This window comes from Dipteris shenzhenensis, chromosome 18, assembly GCF_047967505.1.
Source record: "Dipteris shenzhenensis isolate YYH24624 ecotype China chromosome 18, Dip_SZ_1.0, whole genome shotgun sequence".
Lineage (NCBI taxonomy): Eukaryota > Viridiplantae > Streptophyta > Polypodiopsida > Gleicheniales > Dipteridaceae > Dipteris > Dipteris shenzhenensis.
Window position 1 is genome coordinate 27,379,440 of NC_141613.1, and position 23,987 is coordinate 27,403,426.

Below are 23,987 nucleotides of genomic sequence, written 5' to 3' on the forward strand. Positions count from 1 at the left end.
TTTGTGTAACCATGTCTCAATGACATCGGAGCTACGGTCGTTCATCCGACCAGAATACTTTTCCGGTCTGTAATTTGCAATATTTGGCACTTTAGCCTTCCTAGGCTCGACCGTATGGACACTAGACTCCGGTTCCATTGGAGCCTTTCCCTTCTCCTCTCGAGAAGGTCTGGCAGACATACTCTGTAATACTCTCCTAAGTTCGGACTGCCCTGCATTGGCTTGTAATTGCTGCGCTAACAACTGTTGCAAGGCATCCTCCAACAATGCAATCCTGCCAGATAAAGTGTGAGCTACTGGGCGCGATCCCTGCTGGGTCGGCCGGACTCCTGATTCACCAGGGTCCCTCCTGGAAGCCCCTTCTTCTGCTTCCATTAGTTCAGTAGGCGTTTTGTTTTGGGGTTTTTTTTTTTTTTTTTTTTTATTATAAAAACACACCCCTAGAACACTGTAATCACAAGCTGACACAATTCAGGGTACTGACACTCTGAACACCATTCCCTATACTAGGGAATTCCTGCAATCCCTTATGCACACTGACCAGGCATTTGATAGATGCATAACCCAAATAGCGCTTTTCCCTATACTAGGGAATTTTCTGCAAACTGATTCTGATCGGAGCACGCATGCATACACACAAGTATAGTAACCGTAAACTCCTCTATACTAAAACAACAAACTGTATAATCAAACTGAAATTTTATAGTGAAGGAAAGTTCGATGCTCCCTGGAAACTCCACGCAATCCGAGTCCCCGAAGACTGTAGCCTCCACGAATGATCTGCTTGCACTGATACAACTTTTTTCCCTTCTGTTTGGAATGTGTCGCAGCCTGCACGTACGGCCTGCTGGCAGTTCTAACAAATCATCCCTACGCTGATTGTATGCGCGCCAGAGAAACAGTCGACTGCTGTTACCAACTGTTCTCCACGGGTTCCCCTCCGTCAGGTCCGATCAACTATGCCAAGTGCGGGAGGGCTACACTCAGACCCCTCGTCGTCACGTCATCGTAGTTCATCGCATGGAGGTCAGAATCAACGGAACCCTCCTGCGCTCTTCCTCTATTATTGCGTCGAGTCAACTGCGTATCCCATTCCAGGTCTTCCGTTGATCCGTCGTCAATCACCGACTGCCCACGTCGTTCATAGGTCAGCGCCCTTACGATGGATATCACCTATTACGTATCGCCTATTACGTAAGACGTGTCCCCATTGGACTCTCCAATTCCATTCATCGACAGCTCCGACCACTCCCCCGGACGACGTGCACACAAGTCCTTCACGAGCTCACGCGACGACCAGCCAGCCTTCAACTTTGCCGCTCACTGGCCGCTGCATCAATCGAAGTCTCCCCTGGGACTTTCCGCTGACCAGCGTCACCTCTTTCTCTCAACCTTGGGCCTGTCTGCGTCGATTCACCGCAGCACGTCACCCTTCCACGTGAGCGCCGTTCACTTGCGCTGCTCCCAAGTCTTACCCCTACACAACCCGTCGCTCTGATACCAAATATAACAGATTTCTCTTTCCTAGCCGCTACTGCTGATCACGGGAGTAGCACCTCTCTTGTCCACCCAGCCAAACTGCCAAAACTTCAAGCATAAGAGAGAGAACCATTTCGAAATCACGTAAATCCCAATTCTTCATTCTCTCTCAAGCCTTGACAGACCCCAATTCCCTAGATAGATCTAGATGCCACATGTCATCCATATAGGGCCTTTCTAATGCAACATTTCACCCCTCTCTTGGGATGCATTTAATTCCTTGCCCCTAGGCAACTTCTTTGCACTAGGCCCCTGGTCTCAGATCTATCTAGTCCGGTGCTATCAGCCCTCACCTAGGACCTTGACATTAATCCCTCCCGATCATTTACATAAAGCGAAAGCACATATATTACAAAGATAGATCCTATAAGGGAAATGTCGACTGATTCTTCCGAGGTCATGCTACCTCGGCTAGAGCGTAACAATTGGTTTCTTAAATATCATGAATCATGAATTATTTTTCCATTTTGTAACTTGTTATAGGATTTATAAATTACCCCACCTTGCGTAATTGAAATCTGCATTGTGTGATTGGTTGAACAATGAAACTTGAATCTTCAAAGTTACAATCAATATTAATGGTACTAGGTAGAGCATAGCTTATTGTGCACTTTTTTTGAAGGTAGAGCACTCTAAATGTGTGTATGCATTACTCTAAACCCCCTTGATGACGTGGCGTTTTCCCGTTTCACCTCTCAAAAATCCCGAAACGTTTCCGTTTTCGTTTCCCGTTTCCGTTTCCCCGTTTCCCGTAACTATGGTCTTGAATGTGATGATGGCATGATTTTGTGGTGTGCATTGGAATGCCGCAACTACCGCAGTGTCCCAAGTAATCATGGGCATGGCATTTGCTATACTGTCAAGGCTTTCCTCAAATGGTAAAAGAACTTTTACATCCTTGCTTCGCCAATGCTTTGGTAAGCCCCCAATCTGCTTAGTAAGTGCAAGTTTCTCTCTAGCTTTCTCCTCCTTGAACGCTAAATCCACATGTTTATTGAGTTTCGATTTGACCTCATGTGAAATCATATAATCAAGCTTAGAAATGACATGTGAAGGGGAATCACTCACAGACTGGTGTACAGCTTCTTGAATGTGTTCTTGGCTAGATTGCTTCTCAAGTTGACTCTCCAGTGTGGCTAGGCGTTTGAGTACACTATCTAGCTTAGCTCACGATTCTCCCTTTCAAGGTTCTTAATCTATTCTTGAGGACTTAAAGTATGTTTGAGTTCACCCCATCTTGTTCGAGCTGCGATTGGAGATGTCTCTACATAGGAAGGAACTCACATCTTGTGTGAAAGATTTGACTCTTGGTTTGGTCATATTCCGTCAATTGTATTTTTCCTGTCAGAAAAACAGCGTTGGGTTCGGTCAATAGAAATCCGGTTCCGTCAATTCTTCCATCAAGCAACCCTAAGAACTTGCTCTTGTGCGAATTGATTGTGGCAATGCATGCTTGCCCAAGACACCATGAAACAAAACAGCCCACCATCGAACCACGATGAGAACTGCTTGAGCACGAAGTTGCTTGTGAGACGCACAACGATAGGCTATGACGAGCTCAAAACAGAGCCGACTGAGCTGGCAGTAGAAACAAAGCCGGCTATGTAAACCCTGCGTGACGGCTGGTACATCCACGAACGGAGGTCTGAGAGTATGTTTTGGAGCTGTGGGGGTTTGAATTGTTGAATGGCGGGTTCGTTTCTGAGCTTTCTTGGAAGGTCTGTTCGAGTTGAAGTGATGATGGCAGTGGTTAAGGTTTCGTTGGGGCTGCGGCTTTTGGACAGGTCGGGGCTGTGGCTAGGGTGAGCTCCATGACTGGGTGACGCCCTTGGCTGAGCCATGGAGCTCGCCTCAGCCAAGACTTGGCGTGAGCTTTCTTGGAAGGAGAGAGAGAGAGAGAGAGAGAGAGAGAGAGAGAGAGAGAGAGAGAGAGAGAAGTAGAATTTATCGTCCTTGGGGGGTCAAAGATGACCCATGGGACCTAATCATCAGTACAAAAATCTCCTCCGATGTGGAGGGGTCAAGAATTTTCAAGTTCTTGACGCTACGAAAAAATACCGGTGACAAGATCCCAACGTTGCTGGAGGGACAATGGTGAGAACTGATGAGAGCTGAGTGGTGTCTACAAGTATCTGCTGGTAGTTGTCCCTGATATGTGTATATCTGGGGCATTGTAGAGCTACATGTGCCTCTGTACATTGTGAATCAGAGAATCTGCAAACTTTGGCATGTCGTGGCAAATTCAGCCAAGCTCCTCTCTCTATTGCCAAGGTGTGTGATCGTGTGCGGAATCTGGCAATAATCCCGCGATAGAGAAGAAGAGGGATGGGAGTGCTGATGTATGGCTGAGCAGAGGCATCTGATGTCATGAATGATGACTTGCATAGGGGGTTTATTTGATCTTGGTAGTATTCTAGCTTTTTCTTCTTTTCTGCTATCAACCATTGAGCCTGTAGGGTGCATAGTAAGGACAATTGGAAGTCTTGTAGATTGACCTTTTCAGGTGGCATAGTCAAGTATGATTCCACTTTCCGTCTGCTGAACCATTTCCTTATGTCTGTCCCCCATCCTGTACCTATGACCTTGCTTTTATGGTTTTTTTGAAGTTTCATACTTGCTGTCTGTGCTCTGTGTGGTAATCTGTCTATTGGCATTTGTTGCACGTCCACTAGATACTGCATCATTCTGATCAGTGCATGAAACTCAATTGGCCTCCTACCCGTTTCCAATAGGAGCATTGAGTAAGGGGTAGTAGCCTTGACTCCTAGACGTCGTCGTAGGAATGCTTTGTGCATTTTGTCAATCTCATTCCATGTGGATGGAGAGATGCTTCCTCCCCATACTTCTAGTCTATGTAGCACTGTTTCAACTACATATGCATCGAACAACATATTCCGGATCTTCCAGTTCCGGGTGTCAGTGTGCCTACAGTCATTTTCAAGTTGATAGTATTTTCCCCAACCTGTATCCAACCTTCTTTGTGCACATTGCCACCATTTGTGGTCGGCTGGTATGTCGATTCCCAAGTATTTAAAGGTATTGACATATTCAATGGGCTGCCCCTCAAAGCTGATAACAGGAGGATGTTCAGGCTGGGTGGTGCATACTGCCATCATTTTGGTTTTGGTGACATTAACTTGCAAACCACTTTCATTGCAATAGACCTGAAGTGTCTGTAGAAGTTGATGCATGGAATCAGGGTCATAGGCAAAAAGAACCACATCATCTGCATATAGAAGCAACAGTATTGTCCATAGCCCTGCCCATAGCCCGAGCTTGGGTCCTTGTATCCCTTCTCTTGCTGCAAATTTATTTATGAGTTCTTCTAACTTGTCAATGCATTTTCCTAACAGTGTAGGTGAGAGAGGACAGCCTTGTTTTACCCCCATATTACTTTGAAATGCAGCTGACAGTCCATGCTCTTGTTTTAGTCTGCATAATACTTTCTCGTATATTCGGGAGATGCCTACCCTTAATGCCAAGGGGACTCTGAGGTCTTGCATTCTTTTCCATAGGTCCCCTCTCGGGACTGTATCAAATGCTTTCTTAAAATCTACAAAACAGCACAAAAGAGTTTTTCCTTTTAGTCAGCTTTCATCCATGAGTACTCTTAATGTGACCAGATGATCTGCAGTCCTATGCTCTTTACGGAAGCCTGCTTGTCCAATGGCCCTCTTCTTGGTCTCTTCGGCCCAAGTGCTAATTTTTGCTTCAAGCACTGTGCTAAAAAGTTTAGCTAGTGTGGAGCTGACCATTATAGTTCTGTAGTTAGTGACTGAATTTTTGTCTCCCCCTTTGAATAGGGGCTGAACCCAATTCTCTTGCCAGTCAAGTGGAAAGCCATGGTGTAAAGCATTTGTCAGTATGTGAGATAGCCATTGTCGTGTCCTATCTTCTGTCCATTTTAAGAGTTCAGCACACATGTGCATGTGGTCAGAGGCCTTTCCATTTGCCATCTTTTTCAGCCCGGCTTCAATGTCCTCAAAAGTGAAAGGGTTGACTGAGGCATATGACATTTCTTCATTTCCCATTTCTGTTGCATTGGCATGGTTGTAGAGTCTGATAACATACTCAAGCATTTCCTCATTTGAGATATTTCCCATGACCTTTTTCTTCGGGCCCTTAATCCGTTTCCACCCCTTTCTGGGATTCTTGATGAAGGTGAGCAAATCAGATTTTTCCCTTTTCAGAATGTAATTTCTTTTTTTCTTCCTCGTGAGGGCATTGTATTGCTTCTCCTTTTGTTTGTAGAGGTTTGCATCAGAAATATGTTTCAGCTCATTGCGTAGTTTCTTGCATTCATCATCATACCATTTCTTACATGGCAGCCCTTTTTGCATCTTCTTTCTGTCTTGAGGAATTGCTCCAAAAACCTGTGTTGCGGTGTCGAGGACAGCTTCTTTGAGGGCTTCCCATGTAGGTGTGATTGCCATTGCATTCAGCTTTGCATCCAGTGTGATGGAATATTCTTTCTGCTTGTCTTGATCTATTCGGAAGCCTCTTGAATTGGCTGCAAATTTCTGCACTTCTGTTTCAATGTGGATACCAAGAGTCATCCATATTGGGAAATGGTCTGACTCAGGATATTTTTCTCCTATCCTGAAAGTTTCTATGTCATGTAGAGCATTGACTTGTGCCAAGGCATAGTCTAGGACACTATGTCCTGAGCTGGTGGAGAAACATGGCATCTTGTCAGTCCGTGGAAAGAGTTTGACTCAGGATATTTTTCTCCTATCCTGAAAGTTTCTATGTCATGTAGAGCATTGACTTGTGCCAAGGCATAGTCTAGGACACTATGTCCTCAGCTGGTGGAGAAACATGGCATCTTGTCAGTCCTTGGAAAGAGTTGCATCCCATTCAAAACTGGCATGTGCAGTCCATTAATCATACACTGGAGTGCTCTTCCTTGTGCATTGATCATGCAATTGTGAACTTTGAGGACAAGTTTTGGGTGCATACCAGAATCCAGATTCATTTTATGTCCATTCAATGCTTGTAGTTATGTTTCATACTTTTATTGCTGTAAACAGTTACAATATGTTTGAGATGTGCATTTGTGGGGTTTAGTATCCCCAAGCATTTGTTTAAAAATTGGTGGAATAGTCAACATATTTACACATGTCAAGCGTATGAATCCAATGCTTTTCTAGAATTGAAGGAGAAAAGTTGCAAGATGTGCTATGGTGTTGAATCTTAGTGTGATAAACAATTGTTGGTTTTGTTTTTTGTTTTTTTAAATGCAGGCAGACTACAATAAATACTTTGAAAATTTCAGCTCACCATCAACAACTCAACAGTACCTCCCTCTCTCCTCCTTCAATTTATGTCTTTATTTTGTTCTTTTGTATGATCATGGAGCCAAAGGTGAAGGCGTGAGACCATGGTATATATTATTTCTCCTCACCATGTCCTAAGCAATCTTTGTACAGTTTTTATCAGCCTTCTCTGGAAATGTGAGCTGTTTCATCGATGAAAGTGTGAAATTAAGTAGACCCTTGCTATTGATGGCTTGCACATTGGACTTGCGTGTTCACTATATGGATGCCGAATCATATGTCCTTAATAAAGGTTTACTGGATGTGTACATGGAGCACCCTTGCTATTGGTGGCTTGCACATTGGATTTGCATGTTGACTATATGGATGCCGAATCAGATGTTCTTAGGAGTGTACATGGAGAAACCACTAGGATTTGAGAAGGAACATAACGTTTGATATGCAAGTGGAAGGGGTCAAGCCCTGTCTAGATATTTTCATATTTTGGATGTGGTCACCTCTAGCATTAGGCTCCCATATTCTTAATCTCAAGTCTGGAGTCGAGTAAGAGTAAGGCCCACAAGGTGCCTTGTCATTTTGGGCTTGCTTAACCTGCTTCTTTCCTCAAGGGAGGCGAAATGTGATACGGGGAGGAATTCGAGGATGTTGCCATGGGACCTCCTTTGGTCGGATCTAGTTGGTTTGTATGATATCACGATTCCACTTGGGGGGTGCTTGCCAAGGTTGGAGGCGGAGGAGGGAGGCCCAATGGAAACCAGCTTGAGGGATGGGCAGAGTTGGAGAAAAGGAGACAAGGCTAGAGCAAAGCCCCTTGCTCAAGACTATTTTATCCACATTAACTACCAGACTAATCTTATGTGAGAAAGACTCTAGGTATTTGCTAGGGTTTGTTGACTTAGCTTGAGGGATGGGCAGAGTTGGAGAAGAGGAGACAAGGCTGGAGCAAAGCCCCTTGCTCAAGACTATTTTATCCACATTAACTACCAGGGTAATCTTATGTGAGAAAGACTCTAGGTATTTGCTAGGGTTTGTTGACCCTCTTGGGATTGTGTCACTAAAACTACATCATCTACATATAGCAACAAAGGCACTATGCGTTCTAGTGTCGGTCCTCTCTCCCTTTCTTTTTTCATGCAGTCTTCCATGATGCTTTCAGCTCACCTTGCAAAACCCACATCGAGTGGGAGAAAAAGGGCATTTTTGTTAGAAACCAAAGTTTCTTGATAAATCCCCTCTTTAGTTTTGATGCTACTTTTTACCCTCTCAAAGATTGTGGCTATTGTTGTCATGTAGTCCAAACTTTGTCGTTACTCGTAGGTTCTTTATTCTCTGACTAGCCGGTATCTATGGCAGCCCTTGTTGGGGACCTGACATGTCAGATATAGAGTGGACATGGGTGGAGCGCCTGCAGATCCTTATGCTCTCACGGATGATCCGGGGGAAACCATTTGTACCACATCATATTATCCAGGCCGAGTTTGGTGCTTCTCCACTCCAGCCAGATGCAGCCTTTCAGACCATCACATATCTACACTGGGTCAGATCATATGGGGACTGCACATCAGGGAGACAGAGGTTGCCATGGTTGGCTCTCGATTCCTCCATGAGGTTGGCAGCAGAGGGAGATGAGCGAGGCTGGTATGCACAGACTCACAGATGGTTTGTGAGATTGGGGTTTCACATCGATAGGATACCTCCTTTTCAGTACAGTTTGGATGCCCCTCCGGTACTCCCACCCACCATCCCGATCGGGCCACACACCAACTAGGTCATTCGAGAGGATCTCCTGCAGCTACACACCTTTAGGACGTGGTTGGAGCCGAGGGAGCTTCCAGTGAAGCTTCTACAGAGATCAGTGTCTTCGTAGTTCGGAGGAGGGATTCATCACGCCACCAGGGTACACTAAGCTTCACATGCCTCACTCACTACGGATCTCCATCGGACAGTGTCGGGTATCGTCACACCGCCTCCACATAGAGAGCGGTATAGCAAAGGGGATTCCTAGGGAGCATCGCACATGCACATTGTGCGACTGCTAGGAGGTTGAGTCGGAGGAGCATTTTATTTTTAGGTGCCTAGTGTACCACGAGATCCGAGGTCGCTACTACTGTCTCTTCAGAGACGGTTTCGGGCTCCTTTCCATATTCCTCGCCTACCCAGATCAGAGATGCCTAGCGGCCTTCATTCACGAGGAGGTCTGACACAGAGAGTACTTACTCAGGCGACAGAGCTTGGCCACACCACCAGACACCTCTCAGAGCAGGATCACAGAGTTCTTCCCATTGAGTGATATTGATTGTCTAGTCTCTAGACGCAGACGTGACAAAGACCCCGACCCGACGATCGTAGCACGACACACGAGGCATCGAGGGGACACATAGATTACTCTAGGGGACCTCCTTTCATTGTTTAGACTCGGGGCACGTCCCACGAGAGTCACGGTGGCTCTGGTCTTGCGTCGAGCCTCCTCCAGGAGATCGAGACGCATGGCATCCCTTGAGAGACGCCAGCGTCCCATCACCGACTATGCACCGGCCAGGGTGACATGACATACGGAGGATTCCGCTCCCACTCCAGTCTTTTTTCTTTTCATTGTCACTCTCAGATGTATTTGATTATGTATGATCAGACTTAGGACTCAGCACGGGTGATGATGCTCGTTTAGTAGCTCCACCCTTACTGTGATTTGTATCATGTTTTCTTTTAGTCTCATAGACCCATCGGTCTTCCGAAGACTTTAATAAAATTTCTTTCTTTCTAGACTCTTTCATATAAATTTCTCTCTCTTTCTATTAAGTTTTTCGAAAGATTTAATATCAAGGTTCTTTTTAAACTTCTATATATTTTAAAAAGCTTCTCTTGTTAAGATCAATTACAAAACCAATAGTCATTTGTATGAACGTGTCTTTAGAGATGTTTTTAAAATCTCAAGTTCTTGCCTTGAAAGAGCTCCCATTTTAAGGAAAGAGCTTATGATAGCTGATTTACTTGTCTTGATCTTGACAAGGTTTAAGTTCACCTCAGGTTATGAGTGCTCTTCCTCATTGGATTAGAGGAGTTTAGAATTCTCTTATGATTTGACACGATCCCAGCACTCCTGCAACCTTTGACCTACAAGCAAACACAAGAACACACCAAACGTGAGGAATCTGAGCAGGCTGCTCACCACCTAACCATGACATCTACGGGATGCGATCCCGAATCAGGAGATGTCCCCTTTGAGCCACGAGCTGAGCTACTGGCACGAACTCCCAACGAGATCCTAACCAGCTTGGTGTCCCATACCACTAGGTGGTGCTGTGAAGCCGGGGATCTGCTGCTGGGTCTTGGGCTACGCTATGATGCATGCATGCGTCCGCGACTCAATCCAAGATCAGACCTAGAACTTGGTTGTTGGAATCGGAGTCCTAGTGTGTGTGGTCCTAGAGTCCTAGGAGTGTCCTACAGTTGTGTGAGTGTGAAGAGTCTTGAGGCCACTTGTGCCACCTCATGTGGTAGGTGTGATTCCTCCCCTAGATTATAGGATCTAGATTCTCTTGTGTGTGACCTCATCTATGAGGTGTCTGTGTGGGAAGATAAGGCTTGCCCAGCCTATAAAAGAGGCTATGTACTTGCTGTGATAATACAATCAATCAACATCAGTTTGTGCCTCAGCTCTTGTCTCCAATCATGCGTCTCTCACCCTCTCCCCATTTTCAACAGTTGGTATCAGAGCAAGTCTTCCCTGACTGAGCCTTACCTCCACCGCACGTCGCCATCTCTACGTTGCTGACCAGCAGGCCGTTCCAGTTCTGCCCGCTATCTTTCCTGATGCTGCGCCATTCTACCCGCCATCAGCCTCAAGAATGCCGATGTTGTCCGCGCTGATGTTACCTCTTGCCCGCTATCTCCTCCGCTAACTCCTCTGCTTGCTACCTCTCTCCTCCCTCGCAATCTGCTCACGCCTCCCTCACAATCTGCTCACGCATCCCTCGCAATCTGCTGCCGCCTCTCCGCTCTCCTCCTTCCGCCCCTGACCTGCGATAGCTCCTGCGATGATGTTGGCGGTGTCTCGCATGTACCAGCAACTGACGACCTTGTGAGGGCCGTGGCCATCGACTCGCACGTCGCAGCTCTTTTGGTTTGCAGTTCACGCTTCCGTGCTGATTTGTGTTGCCCACGCTTCAGCAAACTGTTCCGCCTTTGCTCAGCTTGATTGCCCTGCTGTGAACTCGGAGGTATGCTAGCACTATCTTGCTGCCCGTGTCAAAATCGCCGCCACATTTGGAGGGGATTCAGACCGACCTGAAGAGCAGCTTGTTCCAGCCCATTTCTGAGCCCAAAACCCTGAATTGCGCTTTTCAAGAATTTTGCCTCATTTTGGGTGAATTTGTTGGGGCTTTTATGGTCTTAAGCTTCCCTAGTATTGCTAGAACACTATGCTCTAGGAAATTTTGAAAAGCCCCAATTTTCTGCAAACCCTAATTTTGCAGCAACCCTAACCCTAAAATTTAGGGCTTTTCTGTCCTGTGTCTTCCTTTGGCATAATTGAAGCTTCTACCATGTAAAATTTGGCCTTTTTTTGCAAAATTTGAGTAAACATTGTAAGGGATTTAGACATTGGCTGTAATAACAGCTAAGACCTTCCCACCAATGGATAGCATAAAAAACTCCTCGTTAATCGAGAAATTCTCAGGGAGCAATTTCCCAACTTTGTAGACGAAACTCCGGCTTCGTCTTATGCGAGAAGGGATATGGAATATCACCAATGGCAAGGAGCCAAAACCCCAAAGTGATGATGCTAGAATCAGTTGGTGGGAGAACCAAAATGATAAAGCAATGGCTATCATTGGCCTAGCTTTAGCTGACAACCTTATCCACCATGTGGATTTTGATAAGACTGCAAGTGACGTTTGGGAAAAATTAGAGAATTTGTTTGGGCATAAGATCAATAATTCCAAAGTATTTCTCAAACAAAAACTCTTCAAGCTCAAGATGAAGGAAACTGAAACCCTCAATGAATACTTGAGCAATCTTGGGTCAATTCTCCAACAATTATCTGCCATCCGAGCCATTGTTGAAGATGATGATCAAGTTGCTGTACTTCTCTTAAGTATTGAAGACATTTCCAAGTACAATGAGATCCTTGCTGTCCTAAGACTCAGCCGCAATATGAGCTTTAAGGATATGGTAGCTCATCTCATTGATGAGGACCGTAGGCTTACAGAGAAAGCAGAATCTTCCTTTGAATCTGGCAAAGCATTCTTTCTCAAGAATAAGCCCAAGAACAAAGGAAAACCTCTTAAATGTAATTATTGTCAGAAGCTTGGCCATCCAGAGGATCGTTGCTTCAAGAAGATGGCAAAGGTACAAGCCAAAGAACATGCCAATCTGGTTGCGGAGTAGAGTGAGGATGAAGACGATGAAGCTACACCTTCTGGACTTGAGGAACAAGCTTGCACTGCTGCTATTTCTGGTCTATCCCTCCATGAGGTGATAGATGAAGAGTGGGCTTTCTAGAGTCATGTGTGTTAGGTACTCTGCCTTGGGTAGTCCCCCTAAAATGATGTAATAATTTGTCATTTTGTGTGCCTTGTCCTATAAAAGGCTCCACTTATTTCCATGTACCCAGTTGGGAGACAGGGGGGTTGTTATGTCTTTCCTTTATCAGGCCTGGCCAAGTTCCAGGATGTTGGTGTACTCCCTAGACCTATGAGTTGGTCATGCATCCATGCTCAGATTTGAGTCTCTGATCACGTTGACACCTAAGCCATGAGAGTGCTTGGTTCAACCTCTGAATTATGCTCAGTTGTTAGCCTCTGAGATTGCTTGGGATGCACAGTCTGGATGATGTCATAGTTTCTCACCCTAGCTCCGAAGGGGGGTTTGTTGGAATCGGAGTCCTAGTGTGTGTGGTCCTAGAGTCCTAGGAGTGTCCTACAGTTGTGTGAGTGTGAAGAGTCTTGAGGCCACTTGTGCCACCTCATGTGATAGGTGTGATTCCTCCCCTAGATTATAGGATCTAGATTCTCTTGTGTGTGACCTCATCTATGAGATGTCTGTGTGGGAAGATAAGGCTTGCCCAGCCTATAAAAGAGGCTATGTACTTGCTGTGATAATATAATCAATCAACATCAGTTTGTGCCTCAGCTCTTGTCTCCAATCATGCGTCTCTCACCCTCTCCCCATTTTCAACACTGGGAACGAGACTTGCTCCCATTGGCTCTCAGAGAGCTGAACCTCTGGGCCCCTTATATAGGCTTGGGCCCCAAGCGCCAAAAATAACGAAGACCTCTAACTGGTTCATACCCTTGCCACTCGACCTGAGAATCAAGCCTGCCTAGCTCTAAGCCTCCCCAGGCTACTTGAGCTAGTCTTGTGTACCTAGTACACATCAGATACCAGTGCGTGCACATGACATACTTCCCCTCCTTTAAGAACTCACTCCTGAGTTCGCTAAAAAACCCGGGAATGTCCTCTGGAGGTTCTGTAATGTCTCCCATGTTGCATCCTCCTCAACATGATCCTTCCACTTGATCTTGTGTTCCGTGATAGTTCTATTACGAATCTGTCTATCCTGAAATTCAAGAATACTCTCAGGTTCGTGTGGAATAAAAGTCAAATCTGTAACTTCTATTATTTCTTGAGGAGAAACAATTTGATCATTTGCACCTAGTAACTCTTTTAGCCTACTGACATGAAATACTGGATGTACTTTAACGTCAAGAGGCAATTCTAGTCTATATGCAACTCGTCCAATTCTTTTAATAACCTTGAATGGACCACAGTATTTGGGGGATAACTTCGGAACCAAACCAGTACTTAGGCTCTTAGATTCCTTGAGAATTCGCAAATATACCATCGTTCCTTTAGCTCAAAAACAAGTGTCCAAAAGTTACTTGTAAACTTCGAGTCCCTGTTGCTGACTATGTTAGAGGGCAAACCATACAGCTTAAACAAGTGGTTCACAAACTCGTGAGCTAGTTGAACAGCTGAAATAGTTGTTCTTGTAGGTAAGAATCTAGCCATTTTTGTTAGACGGTCGACTATGACCCAAATAGAGTCATGACCCTTGCGCGTTCTTGGCAAACCGGTAGTAAAATCCATGGAAATACTTTCCCATTTATTACCCGGGATTTGCAATGGCTGTAATAAACCCGCGCTTCTAAGGCGTTCTGCCTTAGTAACCTGACAAACCCGGCAACTTACCACAGTGTTCAATAAATGCATGCATCTTAGGCCAATAAAAGGTATGTTTCACAAGAGACAGAGTCTGATGTATACCTGGATGTCCAGCACTAGGAGCATCATGACACTCCCAGAGAATCTTGGATCGAAGATCCAAAACCTCTGGCACACATATCTTTCCATTTCGGAACAGCAAGCCGTTCCTAATCATCCATTGACCTCCCGCCGCCTGTACCGTAGGTGGCACAATCCTTGAGTCCTGGTTAACCATGGAGCTCCCATCCTGGACTCTCTGCCAATAAGAACTGAAATGACTATCAGTTGCGCAAAGCCCTCTCAAGGATTGAAATAGGTATGAGGATATTTTCGTAAATGACATAGCATTTACAAACTTGACTCGACTTAAGGCATCCGCCACACTATTCAGCGAACCCTTTCGATAACGTATTTCACAATCAAAATCTTGCATTAATTCTGCCCATCTAGCCTTCTGTCCCCTCAATTTAGACCCATCACACACATACTTGATTGACTGATGATCGGTCAATACAAGAAACGTCGAACCATACAAGTAGTGTCTCCAAACCTTCAGAGCTTACACAACCGCATAGAGTTCATTTTCTAGTGTGGGCCAACGATATTGGGTGTCGTCGAGCTTCTTACTCTCAAAAGCTACAGGTCTGCCCTCTTGGAATAAAGCTGCCCCAATCGCAAAATCACTCGCATCGGCCTTTAAAACATAAGGCCGGGTAGAATCGGGTAATGCAAGAACGGGTGCTTCCTTGATAGTTAACTTCAAGGTTTCAAAAGCCTTGTTCAATGCATCATTTCAAGAGATCGGCTGGGTAGACCTGCGTCCACGACCTTTCAATATGTTTGTTAGGGGTGCCGTGATGTGTGAATAATCACACATAGACTTCCATAGAAATACCGTGAATCCTAGGAAAGAACGAAGTTGTTTCACAGTCTGAGGGATAGGCCATTCTAAAACCTTCTGGATACGATCCAGATCAATGCTAATACCTTCAGAAGAAATCTTGTGTCCTAAATAAACGATCTCCTTCATAAAGAAGTCACATTTACTCATCTTGGCATAGAGCTTATGCTGTCTTAGAATAACTAAGATAATCCGGAGGTGTCCTATGTGATCCTCTAGCGTTCGGCTATATACCAAGATGTCATCCAAGAACACAACAACGAATTGCCCAGAAAATCTCGAAACAAATCGTTCATCGTTTGCTAGAAGGTGGCAGGAGCATTGGTCAAACCAAAAGGTAATGCGAGAAACTCGTAGAGGCCATACTCAGTTCAGAATGCGGTTCTATGTATGTGTTTAGCATAGATACGGATTTGGTGATAACCCGTACGCAATCAATCTTAGTGAAATACTTCGCTCCGGTCAAACGGTCTATCAAATCATCGGAATGAGGAAGGGGGTATCGATTCTTAATTGTCACTTTATTCAATTGTTTATAATCTATACACATTCTCCACGAAGTATCTTTCTTCTTAGGAGGACAGGTGCTTCCTAAGGTGATTTACTAGGACGAATATAGCCCATATTCAGATAATCCTGCAGATGTGAATCTAACTCATCCTCCTCAAGCTGGCTCATCCTATAAGGTGGGACACTAATAGGTTGAGCCTCAGGGATTAAATCTATGCGATGGTCTACTGCCCGTTCTAGAGGTAAACCTTCCGGTAGTTGAGCAGGGAATACATCCATGAAATCACCTAACAACGTTCTCAATTCATGGTGTTCAAATACACTTAAATCATTCTTGGTATTAACAGAAACAACAAATGAAGAAAGCGGAATCAAAACACACTGATACACATCATAATGAGAAGTGTTTAATATATTCCGAAGCTGCATCATAGATACAATAGGTCCCTAAGAAGAGGGAAATCACACTGAATACAAAATTGGGTGTCCTTATCCAAAAAAGAAAGAGTATGTTCCTTTGATCCAATCCGAATATCGTGGGTTTTAAACCACTCTATTCCGATTAACAAGTCCACAAGCTCCAAGTGCATGACATAGCACGTAAGAGCCGCTGTGTAGTCTTGAATCCGGATAGAAAGCGCTTCAATCTTGCGATCCCAGAATTGCTTCCCAGCGGGAAGCTGCACTTTGTAGGTGTGATCGCTAGGTATCATGGACAGCCCCATCTTCTGCACAAGTTTGCAATTAACAAAGTTGTGAGAGCTGCTCGGGTCAAAGAGAATGTGAACTCTTTGGTCCCTAACTTCTCCATAAACTCGAAAAAGATCATGGGAACCAAATAACGAATTATTAAAAGTGCAATTACAAGAAAATGGGCAGGTAATGACATTTACAGAAATACCTGTAATCGAAACTTGATTAGCTCCCTTAGCTTTGGTACCTAGACCCGCATGGAGCTTCTGGCCCGGCACTTGCTTCTGGTCCTTGCGCTTAGGACAATCATTCCTAGTGTGGCCCCACTCTTTGCTTATGAAGCAACATCCTTTTTTCTTTAGCTTCAGGGTACGAAGGAAACAGCACGACCATTCTTCGCGTGAGTCGAATGGTTCTTGGAGGCGTTGTCTATAGACTTCGACTCCCCGGTACTAGTGGTATACTGGAATAACTTTCTCTTGTTCTTCCCACCCGTGTCAGCAACTGTGGTTCCCTTTGCGTTGGCCATGGTATCAAACCTAACAAGGTCACTGGATCCATCTTTGTAGCTCTGGTCTGCAAATCCTGAAACCTCTGAAGATAAACCTCAAAAGTCAGATTCAGCTTGGACATATCGAGGGCTTTGAGCTTGCGTACGATATCGTAATCTTCCTCCTTCTTCAGAAACTCCTGAAGACCCCTTCGAATTCTATCCATGTTGCAAGCTTGGGTTGGATTTCTTCCACCACAATAAAGCCTTTCCTGACATAAACCCTGCTGCAAGCTGTATTTTCTTGTCATTGGGTAAGGGTGAAACTGGAAGTGTACTTGCCACTTGTGCAACCAAGTGTCAACGACCTCCTTGGTACGAGACTTCTGATCTCCGCGAAAAGGATCTGGAGTGATGTTCGGACCTAACATTGAGGCCATGGCATCCACATGTGTGAGCGCCTGAACAGTGCTAGTCAAAAGTGTGAGTGTAGTCTGAATCCCTCGGAGTTGCTGTGTTTGATTCGTGTTAACCTGCTCAAACTTTCCATCAAGAGCAGTGGTGAATTCATTGAAGGCTTTCTTCGTGAGGTAGTTCATATCCTGATCTCCCATCGCAAGTGCGGGGTCTACTGAATCAGCCATATCTGAAATCTGATCTGATGAAAGGAGTAACTTAGAGAAGTTACAGGTGGGATCCGAGCTAGGAGAGTGGACCAGAAGAAAAAACTGTCCAGATAGGAGGTGACGAAAGAGAGGAGAGGCTGGCCGATGAAAGAGATATGAGACTGACGATCAGCTCGAGTCAGTGAACCCTGAGACTCCCGCTGCTGGCTGCGCCGTACGGAAGTCTACTGCAAGCCATACCTAGGTGACGAAATCCGCCAGGGGTGTGGAGGGGTCTTCTCGTGTGCACAAGCATAAGCTGAGGCAGAACTATGGTCTCGCCAGGCTATAACGTAGAAGGTACAGCTTTTAGAAAGCTATGCTTTTTAAGAAGCCGACCCTCCCAAACTTGGAGGGTTGGTGCTTTTTTTAGCATCCAGCCTCCCCGAACAACAGCCTGGCTGCAATCTTGCTCCAGCCTATGGCGCACCCCTCTACACTCTCCTGCATGCGTCACCTAATCACTGCGCAGCCCTGACCATACACGGGATCCCCTGGGGTTCCCCTCAACCCATCGCTTGCCTAGCAGCCCCTCTCACGCCTCTCCTCCAACCCTCTCCACTCTCTCCTAGCTACACCTTACACTCTCTCTCACCTAACCCCACTTATTAGCCTCGAATTCACCCTCTCTCTCTTCTTCCTTCCTTCTTTCCCTAAACCTAACCACTTCCCTTAACCGATGAACGAGCAGACACTTGCAAGGTTTGAGCACGAATTTCGAAATTAGGGCATACCTGGAGAAAAAATTGTCCAAAATTCTCGCAACAGAAGTTTCTACCTCAGGAGTTGGCTCTGATACCAAGTGACACGACCCCAGCACTCTTGAAATCTTTGACCTGCAAGCAAACACAAGAACACACCAAACGTGAGGAATCTGAGCAAGTTGCTCACCACTCAACCATGACATCTACGGGATGCGATCCCGAATCAGGAGATGTCCCCTTCGAGCCACGAGCTGAGCTGCTGGCATGAACTCCCAACTAGATCCTAACTAGCGTGGTGTCCCATACCACCAGGTGGCGCTGTGAAGCTTGGGATTTGCTGCCGGGCCTTGGGCTATGCTATGATGTAGGTGCACGTCCGTGACTCAATCCATGATCAGACCTAGCACTTGGGAACGAGACTTGCTCCCATCGGTTCTCAGAGAACCGAACCTCTGGGCCCCTTATATAGACTCGGGCCCCAAGCACCAAAAATAGGGAAGACCTCTAATTGGTTCGTACCCTTGCCACTCAACCCGAGAATCAAGCCTACCTAGCTCTAAGCCTCCCCAGGCTACCTGAGCTAGTCTTGTGTACCTAGTACACGTTAGATACCAATCCATGCACATGACATGATTTCTTGGAAATACGTAAAAACATTAGGACAAAAGGCCTTTGATTATGCAAACATTGGTAGAAACCTTATAATGCATGGAGAGTTAGCTTATAAAAGGTTTGCTCTTTTCTTTCATAGTTCTTTAGGATGTGTTGTTACCATTAATAGTTCAGTCCTTCATATTTCTTTTCCTATTTTTTGACTTTCTTCCTATAAGGATTCGTGTCTATTAAGAGCCATAGAGAAAGATGTTTCAAAATTTGCTATCTAAGTGGAAGAATCCAAGGTCTCTTATTAGATTGGAAATCAAACTTTCAAATCTAGCTGCTTAAAATTAAGAGAAGTTCCTTTGATTTGCACCTTTGATAGTGGTAGCTCGGGACAAGGCATCCCTGTGCAGGTTCCAATAAATATTTGTGATCTCTTATGTAGACATGCTCAATTAATTTCCTTCACTTTCAAAACGTTTTATTTGCAATCTCTACTAGGAGAATTAACTATTCAGCAAAGCATACCTCAGATGTGATTTTAAAACATCAAATTTTTTGTAAGTCTTTTGGGTTCATTTGCAACCCAAATTTCTGCAGCTTAGAAGTTTATAAAAACCCCTAGAAACCTAGATTCATTGCAGATGCTTGTAAGGCTTTTTCAATAGATGTCTCAAATGTGGTTGAGTTATTGCTTCAAGGTCATGTTATATTTTCCAGTAGATTTAAGTTGGATCTTGAATGGTTCGGTATATCAATGATGAAGTTTTTTAACTCCCCAAAGTGTAGAGATGTGCACTCCAATCTTGCTTGGAACTTCGATTTTACTACACTCAAATAGATTTGGAAGATTTGGCGTCACAAATAGGAAATCTTGTCAATTACAAATAAGAAAAAAATAGATGCAAATTTCAAGAGTAAAAAAATCAGCCTTTCATTTTGACTATTGTTGGATGACATGTGTAAATCAAGCCCCTGAATGGAAAGAGAAAAGTTATGGATGCTGAAGGTGTCTTGGGTTAAATATTCTTCTAGATAATTCGTTCAGAACTAGGGGATTGTTTATTCCAACAAGGCATCAGCATTCCCATGGGCACTAACTGTTTTGTTCTCTTAGCAAGCTTCTACTTGTTACTTACAAATGAGTTTATGAGACGATTGATCTTGTTTGAGACGTGTCTTATTGTTCTTCATAAATTTAGTCAGGTTAGGAGGTTCATAGATGGCTTATTTGTCCTAGACATTTTAGACTTTGGTACCACGACATCCGGACGACGTAGACTGCCATGGCTAGCCCTGACTTCATCTATGGCATTGGAGGCAGAGGGGGATCAGAGGAGTTTATATGCTTGGAATCGGGTTTCTTTTCAGTCGCATAGACCCTTTGGTCTTTTGTAGATGTTAATAAACTTTCTTTCTTGCATTTCCTTTTCTTGTTTTTTGCTTTCTTGTCTTTTTCTTCAATATCGAAGTTTTTGTTGTTTGGTTAGAATTTTAAAGCTTAATAAGCATTGGGTTTATCCAAGAGGTTCTGGAATCTTTGGAAACCCAGATGGCAGCTTATGCTTGGGTATTGATGAGAATATATGCGTAGGTTATCTTACTCAAATGTTTTATTTATTTGTGTCTTTTACTCTTAATTTTGTTTAATGTCTCTTACAAACTCCCTTTTCCCTTGTCTCCTTTTCTCTTACAACCCCCTTATTCTCTTCTCCCCTTTGTCTGTTACTCTTAATTTTGTTTGATGTCTCCTTCTCTCTTACAAACTCCCATCTTAGGGATTGCCTTCTCATCTGCCCATTTTTGCATCATCTTTGAACCCTCGTTGATCCTGGCTTTACTGTTTGCCAATTTGTCTACCCTTCCCTTTATGTCTTCTGGGGTGAAGAGGTAGAGCTGTGTACCCTCTCGCGCATCCATCACCTTGTACCCCTATTCCTTTGTGTTCCTTTATGGAAGCCTTTGGGGTCCATGGTGGTCTGCTTAGTTCTCTTTATGAATATCCTCTTCATAGAGTTATTTCTCCCTTTTTGAGCAGACCAAATGCTTTTTGGGCCTGGTTTAACCCCAGGGATGCCTTGCAATCAGCATCAAACCATTTGTTGCATTGGAAGCTTTCCGTGTTTTGTCTTTTTCCCTTCTTTTCTTGATCTTTAAAAGCATTTATCTTTGCTCCCCATGAGCATAGATGCATGCAGCTTCTCTAAGAAATGGAGAGAGTGAGGGCAGACATGCAGCCCCTTGGGCTGCGAATCACAACTGCAAATGAGCCTAAGGGGAAGCAGAGGATGGTAAGGGTATGAAGGGGTTAGGGATCTCCCCTCGGGGGAGGCTGAGCAACCCACTATTTGTGGGTGATTAGTGATGGTAAGAAGTCTTCAAGCGCCTTACAATAGTAGTATGGAAGCTGTATTCAAGATTTGCATGAAGACATTAGTGGCTAATTGATTCCCTTTTTCTAGCGGAGCAACTGAGTGTAAAGGTCCAAAGGAAGCTCAGTAATTTACAGACTGATTTTATGTTTGTAACTGAGCTATATGGATGATGGTCTGCAAAACTTAAGAATATTCAAATAGCTGTAATACGTTTGGAATGTTGTTTGTCCTGAAAGATCAGTTTTGGGTTCTTGCCCAGTAATACATTGTCATGGTCTGCACTTGATGATGCATTTTACTAAACTGAAAGTGAGCATACTTGATTAGATGGATTCGAATTCTGTATTAGGTTTTTATATGTTTGTTTTGCCTGCCATGCTACGGAATCTCTACCAGAGTATAAGTGCATACCTCCTGTTCTGTCTTTTGCAGGATGGAATTTTTGAAGTTCAGTCTACGGTCGGTGCAGGTCTCTCTCTCTCTCTCTCTCTCTCTCTCATGCATATGCACATGGGGGCATGGACACAACATGCACAGACAGCAGAATGAACTCAACTGTTCTTCCTTGTTCATGGGCCAAGAGAATGTACCAGGCAGACAAGAAGTACAGAATTTTGTGCTTAGAAACCATCTTCACTCATAGTCAGTCACCTTATCTGTGTACGTAAGGAATATACAAAGTTTCATTGTCAACAAGAGTTACAAACATCACCATATTTTTGTGGGAGATGGAGAGAGACAGAGAGATCGTTGCATGCATGCACACTAGAAACCCTGGGCATTAGAGTAGACATGTGTGGCATTTATAAAATCTTAATGGACTATTGCAGTAGGGTTTTTAATGTTTCGAAGAGTGCTAATTTGAGTTCTGCATGTGCAGACAGCTCGACAAAATTTGGACTTGTTTTTATCCCTTATGCCAGAAGAGGCGTTAGAGGCTGCAAAGAAAAACGTGAAGGTTTAATATACAATCCATGATTTAGAAGGGATGAAGTTCATATACTTTTTTCCATTCTAGCTTTATCTTCTAAACACTCCTTGTTTGAATCTTGGTTTTGCAGCCCTTGGACAAGTCAATTCAGCTGCAATTTGTACAACCATATCTAGAGTGATTACCTGTTTTCCTTGAGATCTGTCCATTGTAAATTTATATGATTTGCAAAACAGTAAGCCAGCAATTGATGGTTTTTTTGCAGCTGCTTGCAAACCTATGTAATTTAGTCTTGTGAATGATCAGTATTTCAGTGTTTAGTTAACGGTAACTTCTTGATACTAGTCTAAGAAAATCTGTCTAGAGGGCCATTGTTCGGCTAGTCCTTCTTTGGCCTGCCCCTATGGGATAGGTCTTATTGGAGGTTCACTTCTCTAAGAATGGAAATTCCGAATTTTCATATGTGAAATTCTTGAATTATTGTGATTGGTCCCAAGTTCCCAGTTGCTATTTTCTTCCCTTGAAATCCTCCCATATTTTTTCATAGAAACATTCGACATCTCCTCTAGTCAAGTCTCTATGAGCGTTTTATATGGGATGTTCCTCGCAAAATAATCCTGGAACTGTATGATCCAATGTTAATTCCTTGCTGAGAACTTGTTGTAAACATGGTTTGAGGTTGTGCAGTGGTGTTGGTAAACTGCTGTGTACGACTATTGAATCTGAGCTTCAACTAGTAAATTCACTGGAAACATTTGTTGCATGTGGCTTGTGTCACTTTGCTGTCTTGAAGCTTGGGAATGTGAGCAGTTTTTCTATTAGCTTTTTGGTAAGTATGTCATTATTTGAAAACAACTTTTGGCATCTGCATTTCATGCAACTGGGGTGCTCCGTTGTAATGAGGGATCCCTCAACATGTGCCATTATTACCATCAGTAGGTAACAATGCCTCAACCTGTTCCTAGTCCTGTAATTATATAGCAAAGCAAAAGTGCAATGTATAATTATAAATAGATATATAGGGATAACTATGCAACATGCTCATTCATACGCAAGGTCGGACAATGGATTAAAGCAAGTTCATTACAGTTGCGAGATGCACCGATGGCCAAATGGCTCAGACTGTGTTGGGAGAAAAGGGTGTTCCATTCATTGCTTCAATTTAGCACAAGTCCATACAAACTGCATTGCTGCACTCGACACACTCATTTTCTATCTTCTACTCTTCGCTTATGAACATACTTTGTGAGTCGATGATTGCATATTTGCCAAGTACAAGGCCAATGCCTTGACAACTCACAACAACTCCATACAACTGCTTCGAACATGTGCACACAAACACCTCTTGAACTCTAATCTATTATATCCCTACTCATGCATCCACTAAGTACAATGCCAATGCATAAAATAGCTGCACGCTTATAATCTTGAACCAGCCATTTCACAATTAATGTAATTCCTCACAACTCTTGATTACTCATCCCTTAAGTACTCTCTCCCCCAAACATTGGGCATTTTGATGAAGTCCAAACATCACTAAAGACATTGTCAAGCCTTGTGCCTGGATTTCTATCAAGGTTGTTGATGGAATTCCTTTGTGGTGTTGGTATCCTTTCCACTTAGTGCGTCGCCTCCATCCCTTCTTTGCAGTTTAGTCTAGACGATTCAGGATATAGGCCATAACTCGCTTTGGCTCTTGTTGGTTTTGCGTGGAACTTTGCTTCATGTTTGGATCTGCTCTGTTTGGGGATTCAAAACTGGTCCCATTTTTTATTTATTACCTTGGATTCTCGAGATAGGTGGGTTTGCATAGTCATTCAGCAAGTCTATTTGTTGGGTTTGACTTTTGAGGTTTGAGACATTTTGTAGTTAATGATCTTTAGCCTGCTTATAATAAATGCTCCATTTCCTCTTTGTTTGGTGTGGCCATATGTGCAATGTTATCCAGGAGATTTAGTATGTTAATGCCATCCTTGAATCTTCTTTGCCTTTGCGATATATGGAGTTGCTTTATATTCATGGGAATTTGTAACGTGATCGGAGACACAAGCTCCCTCTATTGGGTCTCCATTTGCCCTGATTGATGGGCAGCCAATAGAG

At 44.0% G+C, this 23,987-nt stretch overlaps 1 protein-coding gene across 1 annotated transcript in view; it reads left to right on the top strand.

Annotated features, from left to right (window-relative positions):
- The window catches only part of LOC147891034 (uncharacterized), a 38,210-nt gene extending 15,848 nt beyond the window's left edge, over positions 1-22,362 (top strand). The window contains exons 8-11 of the mRNA XM_087389558.1: positions 6,783-6,835; positions 21,389-21,425; positions 21,837-21,914; positions 22,018-22,362. Of these exons, the coding sequence (XP_087245684.1) occupies positions 6,783-6,835; positions 21,389-21,425; positions 21,837-21,914; positions 22,018-22,068 (219 nt within the window). The 3' untranslated portion in view covers positions 22,069-22,362. The remainder of the gene's footprint in view (positions 1-6,782; positions 6,836-21,388; positions 21,426-21,836; positions 21,915-22,017) is intronic.
- Positions 22,363-23,987: the final 1,625 nt, after the last annotated feature.